General features: G+C 50.4%; 1 protein-coding gene across 1 annotated transcript in view; it reads left to right on the top strand.

Annotated features, from left to right (window-relative positions):
• Positions 1–20,513, top strand: part of MUC16 (mucin 16, cell surface associated) — a 61,723-nt gene that overhangs the window by 24,254 nt on the left and 16,956 nt on the right. Inside the window, 25 exon segments of the mRNA XM_071219263.1 lie at positions 264–299; positions 554–613; positions 1,781–1,905; positions 2,161–2,228; positions 2,828–3,000; positions 3,094–3,129; positions 3,364–3,420; positions 5,534–5,655; positions 5,972–6,039; positions 7,754–7,926; positions 8,252–8,287; positions 8,511–8,573; positions 10,154–10,278; positions 10,462–10,529; positions 13,486–13,658; positions 13,757–13,792; positions 14,271–14,395; positions 14,613–14,680; positions 15,359–15,531; positions 15,641–15,676; positions 16,209–16,244; positions 17,705–17,829; positions 17,922–17,989; positions 18,448–18,620; positions 18,910–18,945. Of these exon segments, the coding sequence (XP_071075364.1) occupies positions 264–299; positions 554–613; positions 1,781–1,905; positions 2,161–2,228; positions 2,828–3,000; positions 3,094–3,129; positions 3,364–3,420; positions 5,534–5,655; positions 5,972–6,039; positions 7,754–7,926; positions 8,252–8,287; positions 8,511–8,573; positions 10,154–10,278; positions 10,462–10,529; positions 13,486–13,658; positions 13,757–13,792; positions 14,271–14,395; positions 14,613–14,680; positions 15,359–15,531; positions 15,641–15,676; positions 16,209–16,244; positions 17,705–17,829; positions 17,922–17,989; positions 18,448–18,620; positions 18,910–18,945 (2,259 nt within the window).

Below are 20,513 nucleotides of genomic sequence, written 5' to 3'. Positions count from 1 at the left end.
ACATATTGAGAGATCAGACACTCAGAGAAGGGGCTTGGGTACAGATGGCAGAGGGATGAAGGTGACAGTTGCCTTGACAGAAAAATTCTTCCCTGAGCTCTAGTGACATTCTTGGGGTTTGTCTACAGGGTCTTCATTTTGAGGGGGCTCCAAAACTACTGCTTAAATAGATTCACAGACACACAAAGGGCCCCAGATTCTTGACACTTTCTCCCAACCCCCATCGCTACAACTCCTCACCCTCTCTCTCCCTCTTTCTGCAGGTTACACCCACCAGGCCCTGACCTCCACCCCCAGCAGTGAGTATTCATTTGGGTCCTACTGTTGCTGTACCTGAGGGCCCGTCCCTCCTCTCTGCAGTCCTTGCCACACTTCTCTAGGGAAAGAAAGTCAGAAAACTTCTGTTTTTCCACACCTTCACTGTCCTGCTCAGAAAAGAGAAGCCTGGCGCAGGCTTGAGGACAAACATGGCAAAGGCCAGACCGGGCCATGATGGGCCCTGTGGTGGGAGAAGCCCTCATCCACCACACTTGACTCACTGTTTTCTTTACAGCTGCTGTGACTTCCACCATCCCCCCAGCAACTTCAGGGACCCCAGTTCCCGTCTCCATCGGTAGGGGCTTCCTCTGTGTAATTTCCCAATGAAGAGCTACGACCATTTCTTCATTCACTCAATAAGTATTCATTTAGCACTTACTGCATAAAAGGCCCTGGTAATGCAGAAGCAGACAGAATGAGAAGGGGCCTAGTCTTTGATTGGCTTTCAAAAGCAACAAAGACAGACAATGAGGACTGGAGGGTGTAAATGGGTATCGAATTATAATGAGAATGGCCTTGGGTGAATTCTGCAGGGCTGTGTGGGGGCAGGGGCTGCATTGTCTAGGCTCTTTAGTTTTCATTCCCAGGAAACAAGGGGACCGCTTCAGCTCTGTGTCTGCCTAGAAATGCCCTCCTGCAGGTCCTAGTCGGGGGTTTGGGCAGATTCTGGTTGCAATGAGGGCTGACTTTCCAGTCCTGGGTTCCCACGGGCTCGTGGTAGACTTTGACAACACCCACGTCCCTGATGAGGGTCCTAGATGAGCTGTCGTTACCTCTGTGTTACTCAGGACTGTCGTACTCATCAGTTAGGGCCTCCTGAAGGCATTCGGACCCCTGTTCTCTCAGGCCAGAACAAGCGGTCACTGTAGGTGGGATCTGCCTGTAGTCCCGGGTGGGGCGTTAGGAGCACAGTCTCTGGGACCACAACACCTGCCATTTAGAGATTGTGTGACTTGGGGCAAGTTATTCAACCTCCCTTGGGCTTAGCTTTTACATCTGTAAAATGAAGATTACTATCTTCCTGGCTCAAGGCTTAAATGAGTTAAAATGTAAAGGCACTTAAAACAGGCCGTGACCCATAAAAATACAACGTCTTTCTTCAAATAAAATTTTCAAATCAATAAATAAGTAGATCTCTTAGAAGCAACTTGGGTGAAATTAAAAAAAAAAAAAAAGCCCTCAGGAAAAGAGGCTGTCTGCCTGGAAATTTAGCAAAGCGGACGGTGGCCTGTGTGTGCTTTCTGCCTTAGGGTGAATTCACCTCCATAGTGCAATTAGTCATACTTGTCCTCAGAGCCCCCCAGCTCCTGCTGCTGCCTGGGATCTCCTCCCTGTGGGAGCTTCCGGTGTTGGAAGAGGATACCCCTCCCAATGCTTGATGACACCTGTGTGGGATGCCCCATGCTCAGGCTCACTGAGCATAGGGTGGGCTCAATGGGCATCTCTCCCTCCTCCACTGCAGCCACTGTCCCTGCCCTGGTGCCATTCACTCTCAACTTCACTGTCACTAACTTGCACTATGAGGAGGACATGGGTCGCCTTGGCTCCTGGAAGTTCAACACCACTGAGAGAGTTCTGCAGGGCCTGGTGAGAGCTTTGCCCACTTTACTCCTGCCCCAGCCCCTGGGGCTGGCACACCTAATCCCTGCCACACCAGTGGAAGCTGACCCTGGTTCACCTCACTCTTGCCCTAACCCCACCTACCTGACTTACACCTGGGGAAGAAGATTCCACCCACCTCACCTTTGTCTCCATAGCTACAAGCCCCACCCACTGATGCCAGCCCCATTCCTCACACTTCTGCCCTGCCCATCCACTCACTTCCCTCTCTTTCCTCTACAGCTCAGAATCTTGTTCAAGAAAAGCAGCGTGGGCCCCCTCTACATGGGCTGCAGACTGACCATGCTAAGGTAAGACCTTGGAATAGCCAGTCAGGGCAGCCTCATGTGCTCCTAGGCCTGAGGAGTCTGGTCCCATTCCTTCCTGCCCTCCCTGTCCAGGTCCCCACCAGAGATGGAATTCAGGATCAATGCCTCTTCTGATGGCACCTCCCCATCAGCTGTCCCCAGATTCTGCAGATCCTGTTGGCAGGATGGGACCCCTAGCCTAATCATCCTTCCGAATTCCCTCCTCCCTCCCTTTGACCAGCGAGGCATTTCCTTTAGGTTATCAGTTCTGTCCCCAGGATTTTCTCAAGCCATATGTGTCCTTGTCACTTGCTTTAATCCCAAATCCCAATCTACACATCTTGAGTATGAGCTCTCTTGCCCCTATGCCTTGAAGGTATAGGTTTCTGACTTGCAATTTAATACTAATTCTCTCACTCGCGGACCCTGCTCGAAGGCCCAGGCTGGCCAGAAGTCGGCGAGCTCACAGAATCTGTCTGACTTCACCTCTCTGACAGCCTCCTCGTTTTCATGACCCTTCCTGTCCTGCCCCCAGGAACATCAGGACCTCTCCCTAGGATCTCACTTCATTTATTGTCATCCCCCTTAACCACCCTCCCCAGGCCCAGGAAGGCTGGGACAGCCACTGGAGTGGACATCATCTGCACACACCGCCCTGACCCTGGGGGCCCCAGGCTGGACAGAGAGCGGCTCTACTGGGAGCTAAGCCAGCTGACCTATAGTGTCACTCGGCTGGGCCCCTACACCCTGGACCAGGACAGTCTCTACGTCAATGGTGAGGGGCTACTGTGTTTTCTTGCATCTCAGCAGGTCCCGCATTCTCCTTCATCTTTCCCCCTCCTCATCTTGTCATTCTTCACCTGTGCAGGTTACACCCACCAGACTCGGACAACCACCCCCAGCAGTGAGTATTCTGAGGTTTAGAAGTCTCTACAACCCTGTGAGTCTCAGCCCTTAGGAATGGGAGAGACCAGGAGCCCACTGCCTCCACACCTCCCCACCCCTACTCCACCCCCAGCCTCCAGTGAACAGGGACCAGCACCCAAGAAATTCCCAGGCATGGCCACCCCCTCTCTGGAATCTCCAAGGCAATGGTATAGTTCCCCAACCCAAGCTCATGGCTTTTTTTTCTCTCCAGCATCCATGGTGGCCACAGTTTCTGCAGGGATCCTGACTCCTTCCTCCAGGCCCACAGGTAGGCCTTCTCTTCTCTGAAGGTGCACCAGTCACTCCTGTTGGGCCCCAATCGCAGGACGTGGAGAAGGGGTGGAGTAGGTGGTACCACTCCAGAGAGACCAAGGCTGACTTTGAGAGAGTGACAGGGCTACCAGGGCCCCTGCAGGTTTCTCGAGTACCAACCCTGCCCACGGTCCTAAGCCATTCCCTGTAACCTGTTTCTGAAAACTGTAGGTAAACCCCTAATTCTAAATCATCCCACAAACCTTAGAAGAATGGAAAGCAGAACCTCTCACTGAGAATACATTTGCCCAGTGGCTGCTTCACCAAAGCTTACCTAATTAAGCAACCTAATTAGTTGCTAATTAATTCCTCAGTTTACCTAATTAACCAACAGCTTGTTTTGAGTAATATCTTTTCTAAATATATTGAGTAGATATGACTTTATTCTTCTTATAATACTTTTTTGAATCTGTTCCTTGCAAATATATACAGTAGACCCTCGAACAACATGAGTTTGAACTGCACAAGTCCACTAATGTGAATTTTTTTTCAAGAAATACCTGTACTGTTTTTGATCTGAAGTTGAGAGTCCACGAATGTGGGGGGCCAACTATACGGGCTGATCCACACTATTTCATACAGGGGACCTGAGAATTCATGGATTTTGGTACCCTCGGGGAGTCCTGGAACCAATCCCTCCAGATACCGAGGGTCAGCTTAAGTTTTGGGGGATTCAAAAGTTATATGCAATTTTTGACTGCATGGAGGTCAGCACCCCTACAGCCCGCATTGTTCGCTGTGTAGTGAACTGTGTAGTCTCTCTGGCTATAGTCAACGCATACAGTCATTTCATTCGAGCAGCACATTAAGGAGTGTGCAGTTTATTGAAGTGTGGGGACCATGAGGTTGTTTCTCCATTTCATGGATATTTTGTGTGTTTGTCCCACCCCCCAACTTTTATAATGAGAACTGACAAATTGAAACAGTGGTGCCAGAAGCCTCTATGCGTCTGGCCCCGTTGTTGACATTTTGTCTTGTTTCTTGCACATCATTCAGTCTAACCTGACGCAGGTGCCCCTAACCTGTGCTCTGCAAAATCACACCGTGAAATCACGGGGCTTATGCAAAAAATGGGGCCGGGGCTCAACACTCAAAGACCTTGTCAGTGACATAAAAAAATAGGAATCTGATAAAACGGAAGTTTTTACATATGTTGTGTGGTTAAGAAATACATAAATACTACAAAAACTATAGCCCTTCACCTTGAACGAGGCCCGGTGTTTGCTCGTAGAAGTGGCCATTACACGCTTGAAGCTATGCATGGTGCCAGATGGACATATCAAGGGACACTTTGTAAAGTGCATGGTTGTCTCACCACTGTGCTGCACGCCTGAAACTAACACAACCTAATACTGAATGTACATTGTAACTGAAAAATAAAAACTAAAAGGAAAAGAGGTTATGGCATGGGGATCACTCCTGAGGAGAGAAAGGCCAGGGAGCACACAGGGGACAAGGGGATGGGAGAGGAGGCTCTGAGCCGAGGGGATGTCACTGGGCTGCCCCGCGGGGGATCTCTGGGTTCGCCAGCTCTGAAGGGCAGCAGTAGCCTAGGAGGGTTATGGGCACCAGGTTTATCGTGTTCATGGCCATCAGGTGCTGGGTGCAGTTTCACAGGATCTGCCCAGCTGGCAGGCCCAAAATGGCTTAAAAATGCTTGTTTGGGCTGTGCTTAAAACAACGGGGCATGTAAACACTTGGGCTAATGGGCCCCAGTCTGCTCTGAGGAAATACATGACCTAGAGGCTAATACACAGGTACCACCTTTGGATCGTTAACGTAGCATGCTGATCCCATCACCTTCACTTTCGGTATGTGGACAAAGTTGGGACCCATTAAAATAGAATACACCGCTGCCTCCACTCCCCACCCCTACTCCATCTCCAGCCTCAGAGACAAACAGGAAATGATACCCATATAAAGCCCTGGGCATGGGCACCCCCTCCCTTTCATGTCCAAGCTGATGGGGTCTCTGGAGAAGGCAGAGGTTGTGTTCCAGTGACCCTTTGCCCTACATCTGGCCCAACACTGACTCAGGGTGTGGCCTGTCCTCCCTCTCCCCACTGCAGCTCCTGGCCCTGCCCTGGTGCCCTTCACCCTCAACTTCACCATCACCAACTTGCACCACACGGAAGACATGCAGCCAGGCTCTGCAAAGTTCAACTCCACAGAGTCACTTCTACAATATCTGGTGAGAGCCCCCTGCTACCCATTTTTCTTCCCAACCTCCAGCCCACCTCTCCTTGCTACAATTTTGGAGACTATAAGGGCTGGGGAGGTAAGCAGTTCCAGCATCAAGTACAAGTGATGTGAATTTGGAGTAGTGATTAGTCTTGTGATTCCTCATCTGTAAAACTGAGACAATAAAATTGCTTATCCCACAGGGTCCTTTTGAGAAATAAATGTATGAGAAGATAAGAGAGCTATTGTTTTCTTTTAAAATATTGTGTTTTATATGATGATTAGTTTTATATTTATTTTGTATCCCCCCACTCTTTCCTCCTCAGCTCAAGCCCTTGTTCACCAACAGCAGCATTGGTTCACTCTACACTGGCTGCAGACTGGCCACACTAAGGTGAGACCTCCTCTTTGTCTTGCCTTCGGAGGTACAGTAGGTGTGGGCTGGTTGGGCTGGCCAGGGCCTAGACTGAGCTAAGGGAAGCCAGGGACCTAGAGCACAAAATTTAAGGAGATGCTCCCCTTCAGGTGCTAACCCTATGCTTGCACAGTGCTGAGAGTTAGCACAGCCTGGCACCTTGCTTGCCTCCAGCTACTCCCAGCCCTAGTGCTGGCGCCGGGCCCTGCCCACTCTAGATCACCCAGGCAGACAGCCAGATCTGCAAGATCCGAAGGCGACATACATGACCGCCCTTCTACTTAAGAAGGGCGTGGACAGCAAACAGCACTCCAGCAGGGCAGCAGTGGGCACTTCTTTTTTTACAAGAAAGCTCTTGGCAGTTGAAGAGCTATTCTTTTGGTATTCCAGGCAACAGTCTACATGCAAATAAACAAAATGCCAATGGATAGGCGCTGGAGTCACCCTGGCTTAGACGTCCCATGTCCACAGGGGAGCCAATATACCTTGTAATAGTTCTGCCCAGGTAACAGGGTCACCCCACACCCAAGGGAGCCCAAAACTATAGCTTCCTGCTGGGTATTGATGTCTATCCATTTAAGGTCCACCCAGAAAAGATGCAGGTCATCTACCAGGGGTCAGTTTCACCACCAGCAGCATCGCCAGGCAATGCAACTGACATTGAACCTTTATCAAGTTTCTGGGAGACCAGAGCTAAAAGCATCTTAGCTCCAGGTCACTTCAATCCTGCTGAGGTGCAAGGGGACCCTGTTTCTTCCCAATAATGCTCTCTGGCAGTGCAACCTGCTGGGTCTCCCAGGTTATCCCTTCAGGCCTAGTTTTTTCTGCTGCTCAGAGAAATGGTAACACAAAAAGGTGGGCAGTGGGTGGGCATCTCTGTTATGCAATGTCTTATGATCAGATGCTAGGTCCAAAACTTGGGTTGGGCCCTGGCCTGTGTGACTCAGTGGGTTGGACATTGTCCTGCAAACCAAAAAAAAGGTCATGGGTTCAATTCCCGGTCAGAACACATACCCAGGTTGTGGGTTTGGTCCCTAGTGGAGGTGTGTGCAAGAGGCAACTGATTGATGTTTCTCTGTCACATTGATATTTCTCTCCCTCTCTTTCTCCTTCCCTTCCCCTTTCTCTGGAATCAATAAAAGAAAAGAAAAAAAAATACCTGGATTGGAGCAGCCTTCTGCAAGCTGATGAGTCTCTGTCCAGAACTGCTTGCTATCCAGTTTCCCTAGGGACTGTGGGTGCTTTGTAAATATTTGTTTAATCAAACAATTAATTTTGAGCACTTCTAATGTGTGGAGCAGGAGGGCTGTGTGTTTTATATCAATCATCTCTGAATCCCATGATATTCCATCCAAGTCGACACAGCATTCTCCATGCTGCAGAGACGTGAGAGCTGGTCAGAGAAGGCACGTGCATTATTTGAAAGAGCTACAGTTGAACTGATGGTTGTCTGACTCATCCACTCTGGTCCTTTGTGGCTCAAAGATGCCCCTTGTCTTGTGAGCAGCTCAGCCTGGACCAGGAGAGCAGATAAGCCGGCATTCATATATAAGAAGGCTGAGAAAAGATGTCCTATAATTTAAAATTTTTTTAAATAAAAAACAAAAGATAAATTGGATCTGAAAAAAAAAAAAAAGATGTCCTACCAGGATGTCTCAGCCCTGTCCCCATATCCATGTCCTTCTCTTTCCAGGCCTGAAAAGGGTGGAGCAGCCACTGGAGTTGACGCCATTTGTACCCACCATCCTGACCCTGCAGGCCTCGTACTGGACAGGGAGCAGCTGTACTGGGAGCTAAGCCGCCAGACCTACGGAGTCACCCGGCTTGGTCCCTACGTCCTGGACAGGGACCGTCTCTATGTCAATGGTGAGCATCTCATGGTGACGCGGTCCTCTGTAGCACCAGGTGGATTCTTCTGTTCATGCTCTGAGCTCCGGCCAGAGGATCACCCATGTCCGCTTCTAGATTTCTCTCTCCTCACTCTTCCTCTCCTGTGAGGTCTCCGTTCCCCACCACGTGTGCACACATCACACGCAGAGAGGGGTGGAGGGTCAGAGAAAGGTTATCACAGCTCACTGTCTGTAGGGACACAAACTCTTGATGGTCTCTGCTCTCCTACCAGTGGCCCACCCCCTTCACCCCTTTCTTCATAACCTTTGAAACCTCCACTTCACTCATATCCACTCTGCAGGTTACACCAGTCCCGCCTCGACCTCCATTCCCAGTGGTAAGTGTTCAGGCCTTAGGTGGCCCCGCGGCCCCACAGTGACAGGTGGGGGCAGCTGGTCCCTCCTCCCTATGGCTAAGGCCTCAATGAGGGGAAGGAAGCCTTGGGGCCCTTGTTACAGCCCTCCAACTTCTGCAACTCAGTTTGGGCATCAAGGCCAAACTATCTCTGGCACCTCCAAGGTGAAGCTGCATCATTCTCATTTCTGATGCTTCCTCCTTAGTTTCTGTGATTTTCACACCCTCCTTGGGAAACTCATCAGCTCTAATGGTCTCCAGTTCTACAGGTAAGAGCCTTCTCTCCATGTCTACTACCTTCCCACATACAAGTCACTACGCTTAACAATGAAAAGTCAAGACAGTGTGCCTGGGCAGGTCAAGGCCAGGGCACAGTGTGGGGAGGATAAATTTGGGGAGCTACACCCTCATCACAGACCAGTGCACCTCTGTCCCTGGGTTTGGAGAGCTCTGTGACTTCAGGTTTTCAATTCTAGGTTGAAGGTGTGGCTCCTTTTAACCCACCCTTTGCTTTCTGTTAAGGTGTTGTATCAGTTAGCTTCTCCTATATAACAAATGAGCACCAAACCCACTGTATTAAAACAATCATTGACTGCTGCTCAGAAGTGTATAGATCAGCTCTGCAGTGTGAGTGGTCTGCACTAGGCTTCCTCGTGTGACTGCAGTCACCTGCAGGTTAGCTTGGTGACTCTGGAGGATGCCTGGCTGATGGGTGGCACGCCCCAGTTCTCTTTCATGTGGTCTCGCGTCATCCAACAGACTAGCTCCGGCTGGTTCACAGGGGGGCCCTAGGGTTCCCAGCAGCAAGAGAGGACAAGCCTCAGCGCACGAGTGCCTTTCAAGCCTCTGCTTGCATCACATTTCTCTTGTCTTGTTGTCAAAGCAAGTCATGGCCAAGCCAGAGTCAAGAGCTGGAGAAATAGACTCCTGTCTCTGGGTGGAAGGGGCAGCAGCACCACATGGCAAGTGTGTGGGTGTAAGGAGGTGAAGAATTGCTGGCCACTTTTATAGTCTACCCCCAGTGACCTGCCAGGGGACCCAGACTGGGGGGAGGCATCAGTTGGTGAGATCAGATCCAGCAGTGCATTCTGTAACAATTCCTGAAACTCCACCTTCTGCTAGAGTTGAATAGAAAAAGTACAGAGCAAACCCAGGACTATTCCCAAAGGGCAGAGACTAAAGGGGTCAACAGAGACAGCAGGCCTAAGTAATAATAACAGCAGCAGCAAAGTAAAAGAGCAGCATTCACTGGTTGCCACGGAAAGGGGACCCGCATAACTCCTGCAGCTAGACACTGCTATTTGTCCTTTCAGAGAGGCGCAGACTGGCTCCTCAGGGAATCAGTGTTTTTCTGAGGTCACACAGCCAGCATGTACTCAGGACTCAATTCTAAGTTTTTCAAACTCTAGAGCCTGAGCTGCTGCCCTAAAATAGCTGTTTGGCCTTGGGAAAGTGCCTTAATCTCTCTGTAACTCATCTCTGTCTGTCCGTGGGGGGCGAGCAGCAGGATGTACCCCAAGGGTTGTGTCAGGATTGTATAAGACGCTGGATGGAACATGCTTAGCACAGGGTGGCATAGAGTAAGCTCTTACCAAACATCAGCTGTTATTTCTGCTGTTTTTATTGCCATTATTATTATTATTATTATTATTATTATTATTATTATTATTATAAGTAGTAGTAGTAGTGTCATCCAACATAAAGCTTCCTATTCTGGGGAGAGTCATTCTGAGCTCTTGCAGTAGATGTGAATACCAGACTCATGCCCCCACCCCCCTGCCCCTGACCCCTAAATTTAGCTCAGGCAGGGATTCAGGGTGTGACGTCCTCTCTCTCAACCTCACTGCAGTCGCTGGCCCTGCCCTGGTGCCACTCACCCTTAACTTCACCATCACCAACCTGCACTATGTGAAGGACATGCAGTTTCCGGGCTCAGTGAAGTTCAGCAAAATAGAGAAGATCCTGCAGCACCTGGTGAGACTCCTGCCCTGCCCACCGATGCCCGCCATGCCCACTTCTGTCAGTCACCCCACCTCCCCTGTGCCCTATGCATGTGTTTCTGCCTCCCAGTTGATACCAGCCCCCCACCTCATTCCAGCCCGGCCCCTGTCCTTCCCCACTGGTCCTTCTACTCACTTCCTCCTCCTCCTTCAACAGCTCAGAGCCTTGTTTAAGAATACCAGTGTCAACCTCCTCTACTCCAGCTGCAGACTCACCTTGCTCAGGTAAGGGCACCAGAGATGTCCCAGCAAGACACATGGAGATTTTTTTTATCTACAGTCCTCTAGAGCTGGGTTCTCCCTTTGGTCTCAGCCTTTCCAGCTCCCCACATGAAACAGCCACTATCCCCTCCGTTTCTGGCCCCTGGTCCCTGCTCTGGACCTTCCCATCCTCAAGAGCCTCAAATCGTACATGTAATACTTAATAGGAACAAAATGATAAAACATAATAACCTGAAAGTATGCACCAAATTTCTCACAAAAGATGCATCCCCGATCCTTCACAAAGAATAAACCTACAGCCTACCATGCCCTCAATGCACACTGCATATATTTATTTTTGTAATTTAATCCATTGAGGTGGCATGGGCTAATGACCAAACAGACATGTTTCAAGTACACGAGTCTGTCATGTATCATCTGTATATCACACTGTGCTCACCGCCCAAAGTCTAGTCTCCTTCCGTCACCATGTGTTTGACCCCTTCACCCTCTTCAGCCTCCCCTCAACCCCCTTCCCTCCTGGTGACCACCATTCTGTTGTCTGTGTCTAGGGCTGTTTTACTTTCCTTACTATTGGTTGGTCTATTTAGATTTTTCAGTTCTCTGTGGCCTGCTGAGTGAGGATTTTACTGCCCTGTGGGCCACGGGGAGTGGGGTGGGTAGTTCCCACGTATGAGGATCCTTTGTTTCCTTCTGGTGGTCTGTGGCACACTGTGACTTTCAAAAAATATTTTATTGATTTATTTTTAGAGAGAGGGGAAGGGAGGGAGAAAGAAATGGAGAGAAACATCAGTATGAGAGCGAAACATCAATCAGCGGCCTCTCCTGTGTGCCCCAACTGGGGGCTGAACCTGCAACCCAGGCATGTGCTCTGACCGGGAATCGAACCAGCGACCTCTCGCTTTACCAGACAATGCCCAACCAACATAGCTATACCACTCAGGGCGCACTGTGACTTTTTACACGGCTTCTCTGCCCCTGGCCCTGGGCCCAGCCTCAGTGTGCATCAGCCACCCAGACCTAGTCGCTGTCTCTGCCTCTCTGATTGGCCCCCGTCAGTTGCACCCCAACCCTTACCAGCTTTTGTGTCTGCTGAAGCCTCGGGGAGCAGCGGACTGTGTGCGGCTTCTGTCTCTGTTCTCTCCCCTCCCCGCCCTATCTTTGCTGTTTGCTCAAATAAGCCCACCTTTCACTGTCTTAGCGTGCTATGTCTCAGACGCGTGTGTGTGCTGGGCAGGGAATCTTTTGTTGAGTTGTAACGGCCCAGCTTGTAACTTCAAGGGGAGAGACCTGGAGGTCCACTCTGCTGCCATGCAGCTGATGTCGCCCTGAGTAGAAATATTTCGGAAAGCTAACACAGAGCAAGCACTTAGTGTGTACGCATCAGGTACTGGGGTTCTTCATGTATGGTCACTATCGACATTTTGGATCAAATAATTCTCGTAAGTGGCTGTCCTCTGCCTCGTAGGGTGTTCAGTAGCATCTTGGCCTCTACCCACTAGATTCCTGTAGTATCCCAACCCCCCAACATTGGACAACCAAAATTCTGTGACATTGCCAAATGTCCCCTGGGAGTGCAAATTCAGGGCGACATTTAAATGATTTCCATACGTCATCTCCCAAAACTCTTTGAACATCATTATTACTATCACCATTTTACGGATGAAACATCAGGGCGTGTATGACTTCAGGAACTCTCCTGGAGCCTAGGGTCGGCCGAGTGGTGGGACGGCATTCGAGTCTCCTGAGAGCCCAGGTCTTTTCTCACTAAGCTTGCTTTGCCTGTTTTCTTTGTGAAGAACCATCCATTCAGCCTCATTCATTTCATCTCTGCCTTTGATCCCCAGCTCTGTTCCAGTGCGGAGGGGTGGGGCTTGGCCCGAGGTCATCTAGCAATGGGGGTTTCTAAGCATGGGTGGCATGCTCCATTTTGCCATCTTTTGAAGGGTTAGCTTCAGTGGCCATCTCCCAAAAATAACTCTACAGACTTTCAAAAATAGAATTCAAGAATGGATTTTCTCCTTGAAGGGGCCAGAATAGAGAGGGATGGAATGAAGTCACCTTCTTTAGAGCCCAGCCTGGGGTGGTGATGCACCCACAGCAAACACGGCCTCTCCACTTCTCTGACCTGGGGTTCCACAGATTTTCTTTCCATCCACATCATTTCTTGAGCCCCTAGTGTGTACCAAGCTCAGTGCTCTGCTCCAAAAACTTGACAGGGGCCAAAGCATTGACTCTGCCATCAAGAAGCGTTCATTATATACATATGCAAACATGTATATACATTAATTACATTAACCTAAGAACAGACTAATATCAACATGTTTAATCCTCACACAATAGACCTGGATACCATGGCTAGATCCATTTTATAGATGAGAAACAGAGGCCCAGTGACACCACTGAAGTGCTGAGAGATGAAAGAAGTATAGGAGCTACTGAAGTATGGAACCTCATCCTCAGAGAGCAGTGAGTGGTGGAAGGAGACACAGCTCTGGGCCCAGAAGCGTGTTCCAGGGAGAGGTTCTAGTGTGGGGAAAGCAGGGTATAAGGGAGGGAGAACATGCAGAGCAGAAATACTCACCTGCAAAGAGGAAGGCAGAGAGGTGGCAAGGCAGGCCTGGGTGTCCTGATATGCATGCTGGGACACTGGGGTGTCACACACAGGCCGTAGGGAGTGAAAAGTATTTCAGCAAATGTCTAACAAGGACAGATTGTCATTTGGAGTGAGAATTGGCTTCTGTGCATAGAGTGGATTGTAGAGGGCAGGAGGCCAGTGAGGGGAGTCCCAGACGCAGGGGGTAGCCTCTTATGGAACTGTTTTTGCAATGTGGAGCAAATTCATTCAACCGTGGGTGACCCAGCATCCCAGGTCCTGTTGACAGGAGCTGCACAGCGCTCTCAAGGACCTTCCGCAGATGGGTCCTCGTTGTCTCTACCCGTGTGTCTTCCTCCACAGGCCTGAGCGAGATGGAGCAGCCACCAGCGTGGACATCGTCTGCAACCACCGCCCTGACCCTGCAGGCCCCGAACTGAACAGAGAGCAGCTGTACTGGGAGCTAAGCCAGCTGACCCAAAGTGTCACCAAGTTGGGCCCCTACACCCTGGACCAGGACAGTCTCTATGTCAATGGTGAGCAGTGGCACCCTGCTTTGCTGTGCTGCTGAGCCCTCTTTAATATCTTCCCCACAGCCAGCACCTTCTCTCTCTCTTGCCCTCTCTCCCTGCAGGCTACACACACCAGACTTCGGAAACCATCCCCAGTGGTGAGTACTGAGTGGCCTTCAGAAGCCCCCCTACCCCGCCAGAGGTGGGAGCAACAGGCCGCCGCCCACACCTTCAGCTCTCAAGGAATGAAGGGCTCAGGGACACAGGCTGCAGAGTCGCTGCAGTACAACTCAGCTGTGACTCACCTCCGTGTTGTCGGCTGCACACAGAGAAATGGCCATTACATGTTGGTTGGGTGGATACATTGAGGAAAATAAGTTAGCAATGGAATTGAAAGGCATAATAAGCTTAGATGGCACGCTGTCTCCTTCAAAGCTATAAAGTTTCCAAATCGTTCCCTCCTTCACCTGCTGCATGTGATGGTCTAACGTCCACACTAGGGATTGGAATTAGGCCACAAGACCATCAGCCATCTCTGAGTTGTCCAGTGTGATGGGACTAGGGCCCCAGGCCCTGCCTCCATATCCATCCCGGGCCTGACTCAAAGTGGGCCCTCCTCTTCCTCTCCCACTGCAGCCACAGGACCACCCCCCGTGCCGTTCACCCTCAACTTCACCATCACCAACCTGCGCTACATGGAGGGCATGTGGTCTCCAGGCTCCTTGAAATTCAACACCACGGAGAAGTTCCTGCAGCGTCTGGTGAGAGCCGTGCCGTGATGCCAGCCCTGCCCACCTCACCCTGTCCCACTCATTGAAGCCACCTACCTACACTCCCTCCTGCCCACTGATGACCACCCCACTCCTGCCCTGTCCATCAGTGCTAGCCCTGCCCACATCACTCTTGTCCCAACCATGCATGACCATCTTGCCCCTGCCCCTCAGCCCATCCATTTACTTCCCTTGTTCTCACCCACAGCTCAAGCCCTTGTTCAAGAATACTAGTGTGGGCACACTCTTCTCAGGCTGCAGACTGACCCTCCTCAGGTGAGACCTTGAATAGCCGTCCAGAACAGCCTCAGGTGCTTCCAGATCTGAGGAGTTTCTTCCGCTTCCTTCCTGCCCTCCCCATCCATGTCCTTAGAAGAGGTGGAATTGGGGAGGCATTTGCTCCAGGACCAATGCCTCTTCTGATTGTACCTCCCTCCCCCCATCCCCACAACAGTCCCCAGATTCTGCAGAGCCCATCAGCAAGACTGAGCCCCTAGCCTGGTCATCCTTCTGAATTTCCTCCTCCCTCCCTTTGACCAGCGAGGGCATTTCCTTTACGTTTTCAATTCTGTTTCCAGAATTTTTCTCAAGACAATTGTGTCCTTCCCACTTGCTTTAATCCCAGATTCCCTACATGTCTCCCTACATGTCTGAAGTATGAGCTTTCCTATCCCCATGCTTTACAGATGCAGGTTTATGCCTTGCAATTTGCTAATAATCCTCTCACCCACCAACAGTTTCTGCCTTGCCATTTAATAATTTCCCCACCCATCGACTCTGCTCACAGTGTGAGGCTGGCCAGAGTCGGTGAGCTCAGAGAATCCGTCTTACTTCTCAGCTCTCTGACAGCCTCCTTATGTCCTGTGGCCTCTTCCTGTCCTGCCCCCAGGAATGCAGGAACCTTCCTAGGAACTCAGTTCATTTTCTGTCATCCCCCTTAACCACCCTCCCCAGGCCCAGGAAGGATGGGACAGCCACTGGAGTGGACATCATCTGTACACACCGCTCTGACCCTGGGGGCCCCAGGCTGGACAGCAAGCACCTGTACGGGGAGCTGAGCCGGCTGACTCATGGTTTCACCCAGCTGGGCCCCTACACCCTGGACCAGGATAGTTTCTACGTCAATGGTGAAGGGCTGCCATCTTTTTTGAATCTCAGTTTGTCTCACATCCTCCCTTTCCGTTGCCCCTTTCCCTAATCCCTCCTCCCCCTCACAATGTTTCTCCACCTTTGCAGGTTACACCCACCAGACCCAGACCAGCACCCCCAGGAGTGAGTATTCTGAGGTTCAGGAGTCTCCTCAAGCCTGTAAGTCCCAGCCCTTAGGAACAGAGACCAGGAGCCCACTGCCTCCACCCTCTACCCCCACCTCACCTCCAGTCTGGGGTGAACGGGACCAGTACCCACAGAGCCCGGAAGTGGGCGCCTCCTTCCTGGCATCTCCAGAACAATGAAGTTGCCACCCAAGCACTTGGGGTGTTTACTCCCCAGTTCTGTGGTGCAGGTGTCTGCACCAGCGGTGAGGGGCTGTGTGGGGGCTGGCCTCCTCCCCACTGAGTAGCTCTGGAACAGCAGGCTTCCAGCCCAAGTTCAGGCTCTCATTGGAGACTCACATTTCAGAGATATCTGAGAAAGCTTTTGCCTCTCTGGGGTGGGGAGGGTCTTTGTATCTTCCAGATGAGCTCTCCTTCTTTTGATAAATCCCAGCTCTGAGTCCAGCCGCCATCTCTCCAATAGCCAGCTTGCCTTTTTATTGAATAATTCTCCCTTCTCTCTTCCTCACCGTCTCTCCCTCTCTCTACAGGCCACACCCATTTGGTCTCAGCCACCACCCCCAAAAGTGAGTATTTCAAACTTCTATGTACTGTGACCATCGCCCAGTCCCTAAAAATGGGAGCTGCTCTACCAGCCAACTCTTCCCACCTGTTACCCATTCCCCCCATCTGATCTGAAGGAGTTCAGAGGTTATGCGTAGAAATGTGGTTAAACATCACACGTCCTCCCCACTCCCCACACAATTGACTCCAGGATTAGTGCCGCATAGAGAGAGGGGCACATTTTTATAACTAGAACCACCACTAACGCCATCATTCCCCTAAGGTTACAGTACACTTTGCATGTTATTCCCGCTTTCTCCCCTCAGTTCCTTTGACGTCCATACACCTCACTTCTCTGGCTCTGTCCCCCTCCAGCAGGCCCCCAGGTAGGAAGGCTCCTACTGGCACCGAAGTCATCTCTACAAAATCACTCATACTAGATCACTTCTCTCCCTTCTCACTCACCTTCCCAAGGGGGCACATTCAATTGCCGTGGGTTTTAGGGCCCCCCTAGCTGCTCAGGGTCCAGCTGCTCAGAATGCAAATCCTGAGTACAGCCCACACCACGCAGTTACTCCTGGCCCTGGGTCCACCCACCTCCTAGACATCATCTAACCCCTTGGTTTCTGACCCTAAAATCATCATCTTTTCCCAAACTTACTCTTGCTCCTCATCACCAAAGGCAGGGACGCAGGCGCTGACCGTGACGTACCCTGTCGCTCCCCTCCCACCCCCCACTCATCACCAGAGTCCTTCTTCTCTCTACACGTGCACCAATCAGCCTTCGTTCAAGCCACTGGAGGCCACTTCGTTTGACAGGACGACTGCAGGTGCCTCCACTCTGATCTCCACACAGTGGCTGCAACATGCCTCCTGACACACCTCTGTCCAGATAATTTCTGCCTTGTTGGCCATCTTTGGATGACCACCTGCTCTGCAAATCACACCCAAACCCCTGAGCTGCATAGTCACAGCTCCCCTTCCTGGGCTCAGAGGCTCCCTCCAGTCTCACGTCTACACTTCCCCAAGGCCATAGTGGAATCACTTCAACGTCGAGGACAACTGCTCTGTCTTACTGTGGAACTCCTGGCACCTATTACTTGTGCTTTTGGTGACACAAGAAATGATGTTTCCTCTGGGAAGCTTTCCCTGGTCATGGATGGGCTGACTCTCGTTGAATGGCACCCCCTCTGCTTCCCCACATCATAATGCTCTGGTCACTCTCCTGGTCACAACAGTGGAAGACCATGGCCTATTTATCTTTGAACCACAGAGTCCAGCACAGAGCCCCTCACACAGTAGGCACTCGATAGATGCTCACTGAATGAATGAGTGAAGGTTCCCAACATCTTGGGAATTCCGTAGTGTTCTCTCTTTCAGCTCCTGCAGCCCATGGCTGTACCGGTGCCCCACAGCTAGAGCCCCAGGCACTTGGTCTTTACTGTTTCCAGCTGAACCAATTTCTCTTTCTCCCCCATGGCAGCCACTGGTCCTACCCTGCTGTTCTTCACCCTGAACTTCACCATCACCAACATGCACTACACAGAGGACATGGGGCACCCAGCTTCCTTGAAGTTCAATTCGACTGAGAGGATCCTGCAGCGCCAGGTGAGTGCCCCCAGATGACTAGTGTCAGCCCTACCTCATACCCACCCACAGCCCCTCAGCCATTCTACCCACCACCCCTTTCTTCCTTCCAGCTGCGGCTCTTGCTCCGTAACACCCGTGTCGGCCCCCTCTACTCTCGCTGCAGACTGACCTCACTCAGGTGAGACCCCTAGATAGAGTGACTTATCAGGTCAGGTGGACCCTTATGCACTGGCCAGCAGGGCTCAGTTCTTGGGCACGTCCCTGGCACCGCTGGCCCCCAGCACCTTCTATGACGCCTTTATATCATCTTCATGCCCAGAGGTGGTGAGAATGCTCAAGGCTTAGAAAAGAGGCATCATGTTAATGGTTTATGTAATTTAGAGAATATTTTGTTTTAAGTGGAGACTCTCCTATTAGAAGAACTATTGCATCCTGTCTGCAAATTCTAATTAAAATGTTTTCTGTCCCTAATTGTGACCGGGTTGTCTCAAGTGAGAGACATTTAGGAGAGCCCCCACACAGCTTCAGAGCTACCCCTCGAACATTCTCTCAGCCTACTCCCTTCCACTTTCTTGTTCACCACACCCAGAACGACCTCCTTCAGTATTCCACATTCCCATGTCCTGCTTTCCCCAGGCTTGAGAAACACGGAGCAGCCACTGGAGTGGACATCATCTGCACGTACCACTCTGACCTTGGGGGCCCCGGGCTGGACAGAGAGCAGCTGTACTGGGAGCTGAGCCACCAGACCCAAGGTGTCACCCGGCTGGGCTCCTTCACTCTGGACAGGGACAGCCTTCACGTCAATGGTGAGGGGCTTATCTGCAGCCCTGATCTCTTCCCCTGTTGGGGTTTTGTGTGGCTGCTATTTCTCTAAGCTGATCTTTGATCCATCCTTTTCTCCTCTGGCCTGGGTCAGCCTTCCTTGAGATGAAATGATCACTGGGTCCAGCCACCTGCAGTCTTGTTGCCAGGTTGCCTCTTCCTTGTATATTTCTCCACTGCCTCCTCCCTCTGCTTTTATCACAAAACCCCTTCCCCTTAATCCTTTACGTTCACCCTAAGTCTCGCCCAGCTCCTCTTGCCTTCTCTCTGCAGGTTACACCTATGGAGCCACAGCCTTGACTCCCACCAGTGAGTATTCCTGGCCCTGAATTCCTGGGTCTCATTCCCAGTTTAGTGTTGGGAGCAGTTGCTCTTCTTCACCTTCTGTCCCTGGTGAGGGAAACAGCTGGAAGGGCCCCTAACTCCTCCCTTCTCCTTCTCTCGGGGTTCTGGTGGAGAGTTCCAGTCCAGGGTGAGGACATCTTAGACGCTAATATGTTTCCCCACTGCATTCTGACTCTCATGCGACTTTTCATTTTAATTTTTCTAAAACCCTGCCTTTGGTACTCTTTTCTTATCCTTTTACTCATATCTTTATTCATTGTTATTAGAGTTTCTCAACTTTAGTGTTACACCCATTTTTTTTTTTATTTTCAGTGAACATTTATTTCAACTTACTACCTTCCAGGCACCATCTAAGTTACATACTCTATTAGTCAGCTTGGGCTGCTATAACAAAATACCATAGACCAGGTGGCTTAAACAACAGAAATTATTTTCTCACAGTCCTGGAGGCTGGACATCCAAGATCAAATTGCAGACAGAGTTGGTTCCCCCTGAGGCCTCTCTCCTTGGCTTGCCCATGGCTTCCCTCTTGCTGCCTTTTCAACTAATTGTCCCTCTGTACATACCTTTCTGGTATTTCACTGTGTGTCCTAATCTCCTCTCCTTGTAAGGACATCAGTTAGATTGGATAATCACTCCCCTCCACCAATGGCCTGATTTTAACTTAAATACCTCTTTAAACACCCTATTTCAATTACAGTCCAGTCACCTATGGAGACAGTAGTTATTAGGGTTACAACCTATGAATTTTGGCAGAAGACACAATTGATTCCAAAACATATACAGTCTCCTTTAATTCTCACTACAACCATGTGACTGAGCTCCATTTACAGGTGAGAAAACTCAGGCTAACAGATGCTGCCAGCCCACACAGCAAATAAATAATAGAACCCAGAGTTCCTGGAGCTCCAAAACTTACACTCTAGCTCTCTACCATGAGTGAACTTATTCCCCAAAGCATACTTACTTAGGGTGCACATGCACAGTGTTTCAGTTTACGGGCCAAACTCCCTTTGCTTCTGAAGCACTGCAATGAAAAGATCGTAGGTTTTCAAGAATTAGGGGTGTGTTTTCTCAAAATGCCCTTGGGTCCATCACTGGCCTCCTCCACTTTTTCCAAACCATGACAGGGTTCTGAGATCCAGTAACAACCATCTTTTCCTAAACTATGTTATGAAAAATAAGTTAAAGTCGGCTCCATTGACTGTGTTTTGTTCCTCACTATCCAGTCCGTGGAGTAGTTCCTGGAGCATTATAGGAACAATTCAATGCACATGGAGGGAACGCAAAATGGATGAATGGAAGGAAGGAAGAGGTGAAGAATGGAAGAAGGGAAGGAGAGAAGATGGATGAGCAGATGGAAGGATAAAAAGATGGCTGGAAGAAAAAAGAGGAATGAGGGAGGAAAGATGTATAAATTAGATGGGAGGAAGAAAAGAGGGATGGGAGGAATGAAAGATGGATTCATAGGTGGAAGAAGGAGAGGATGGAGGGAGGCTGCAAGGAAAGATGAGTAGATGGAAGGAAGGGGG

The sequence above is a fragment of the Desmodus rotundus genome, chromosome 9 (assembly GCF_022682495.2).
Source record: "Desmodus rotundus isolate HL8 chromosome 9, HLdesRot8A.1, whole genome shotgun sequence".
Classification (NCBI taxonomy): domain Eukaryota; kingdom Metazoa; phylum Chordata; class Mammalia; order Chiroptera; family Phyllostomidae; genus Desmodus; species Desmodus rotundus.
Note: the sequence above shows the minus strand (reverse complement) of the source record. Positions and strands in the feature narration are given on the sequence as shown.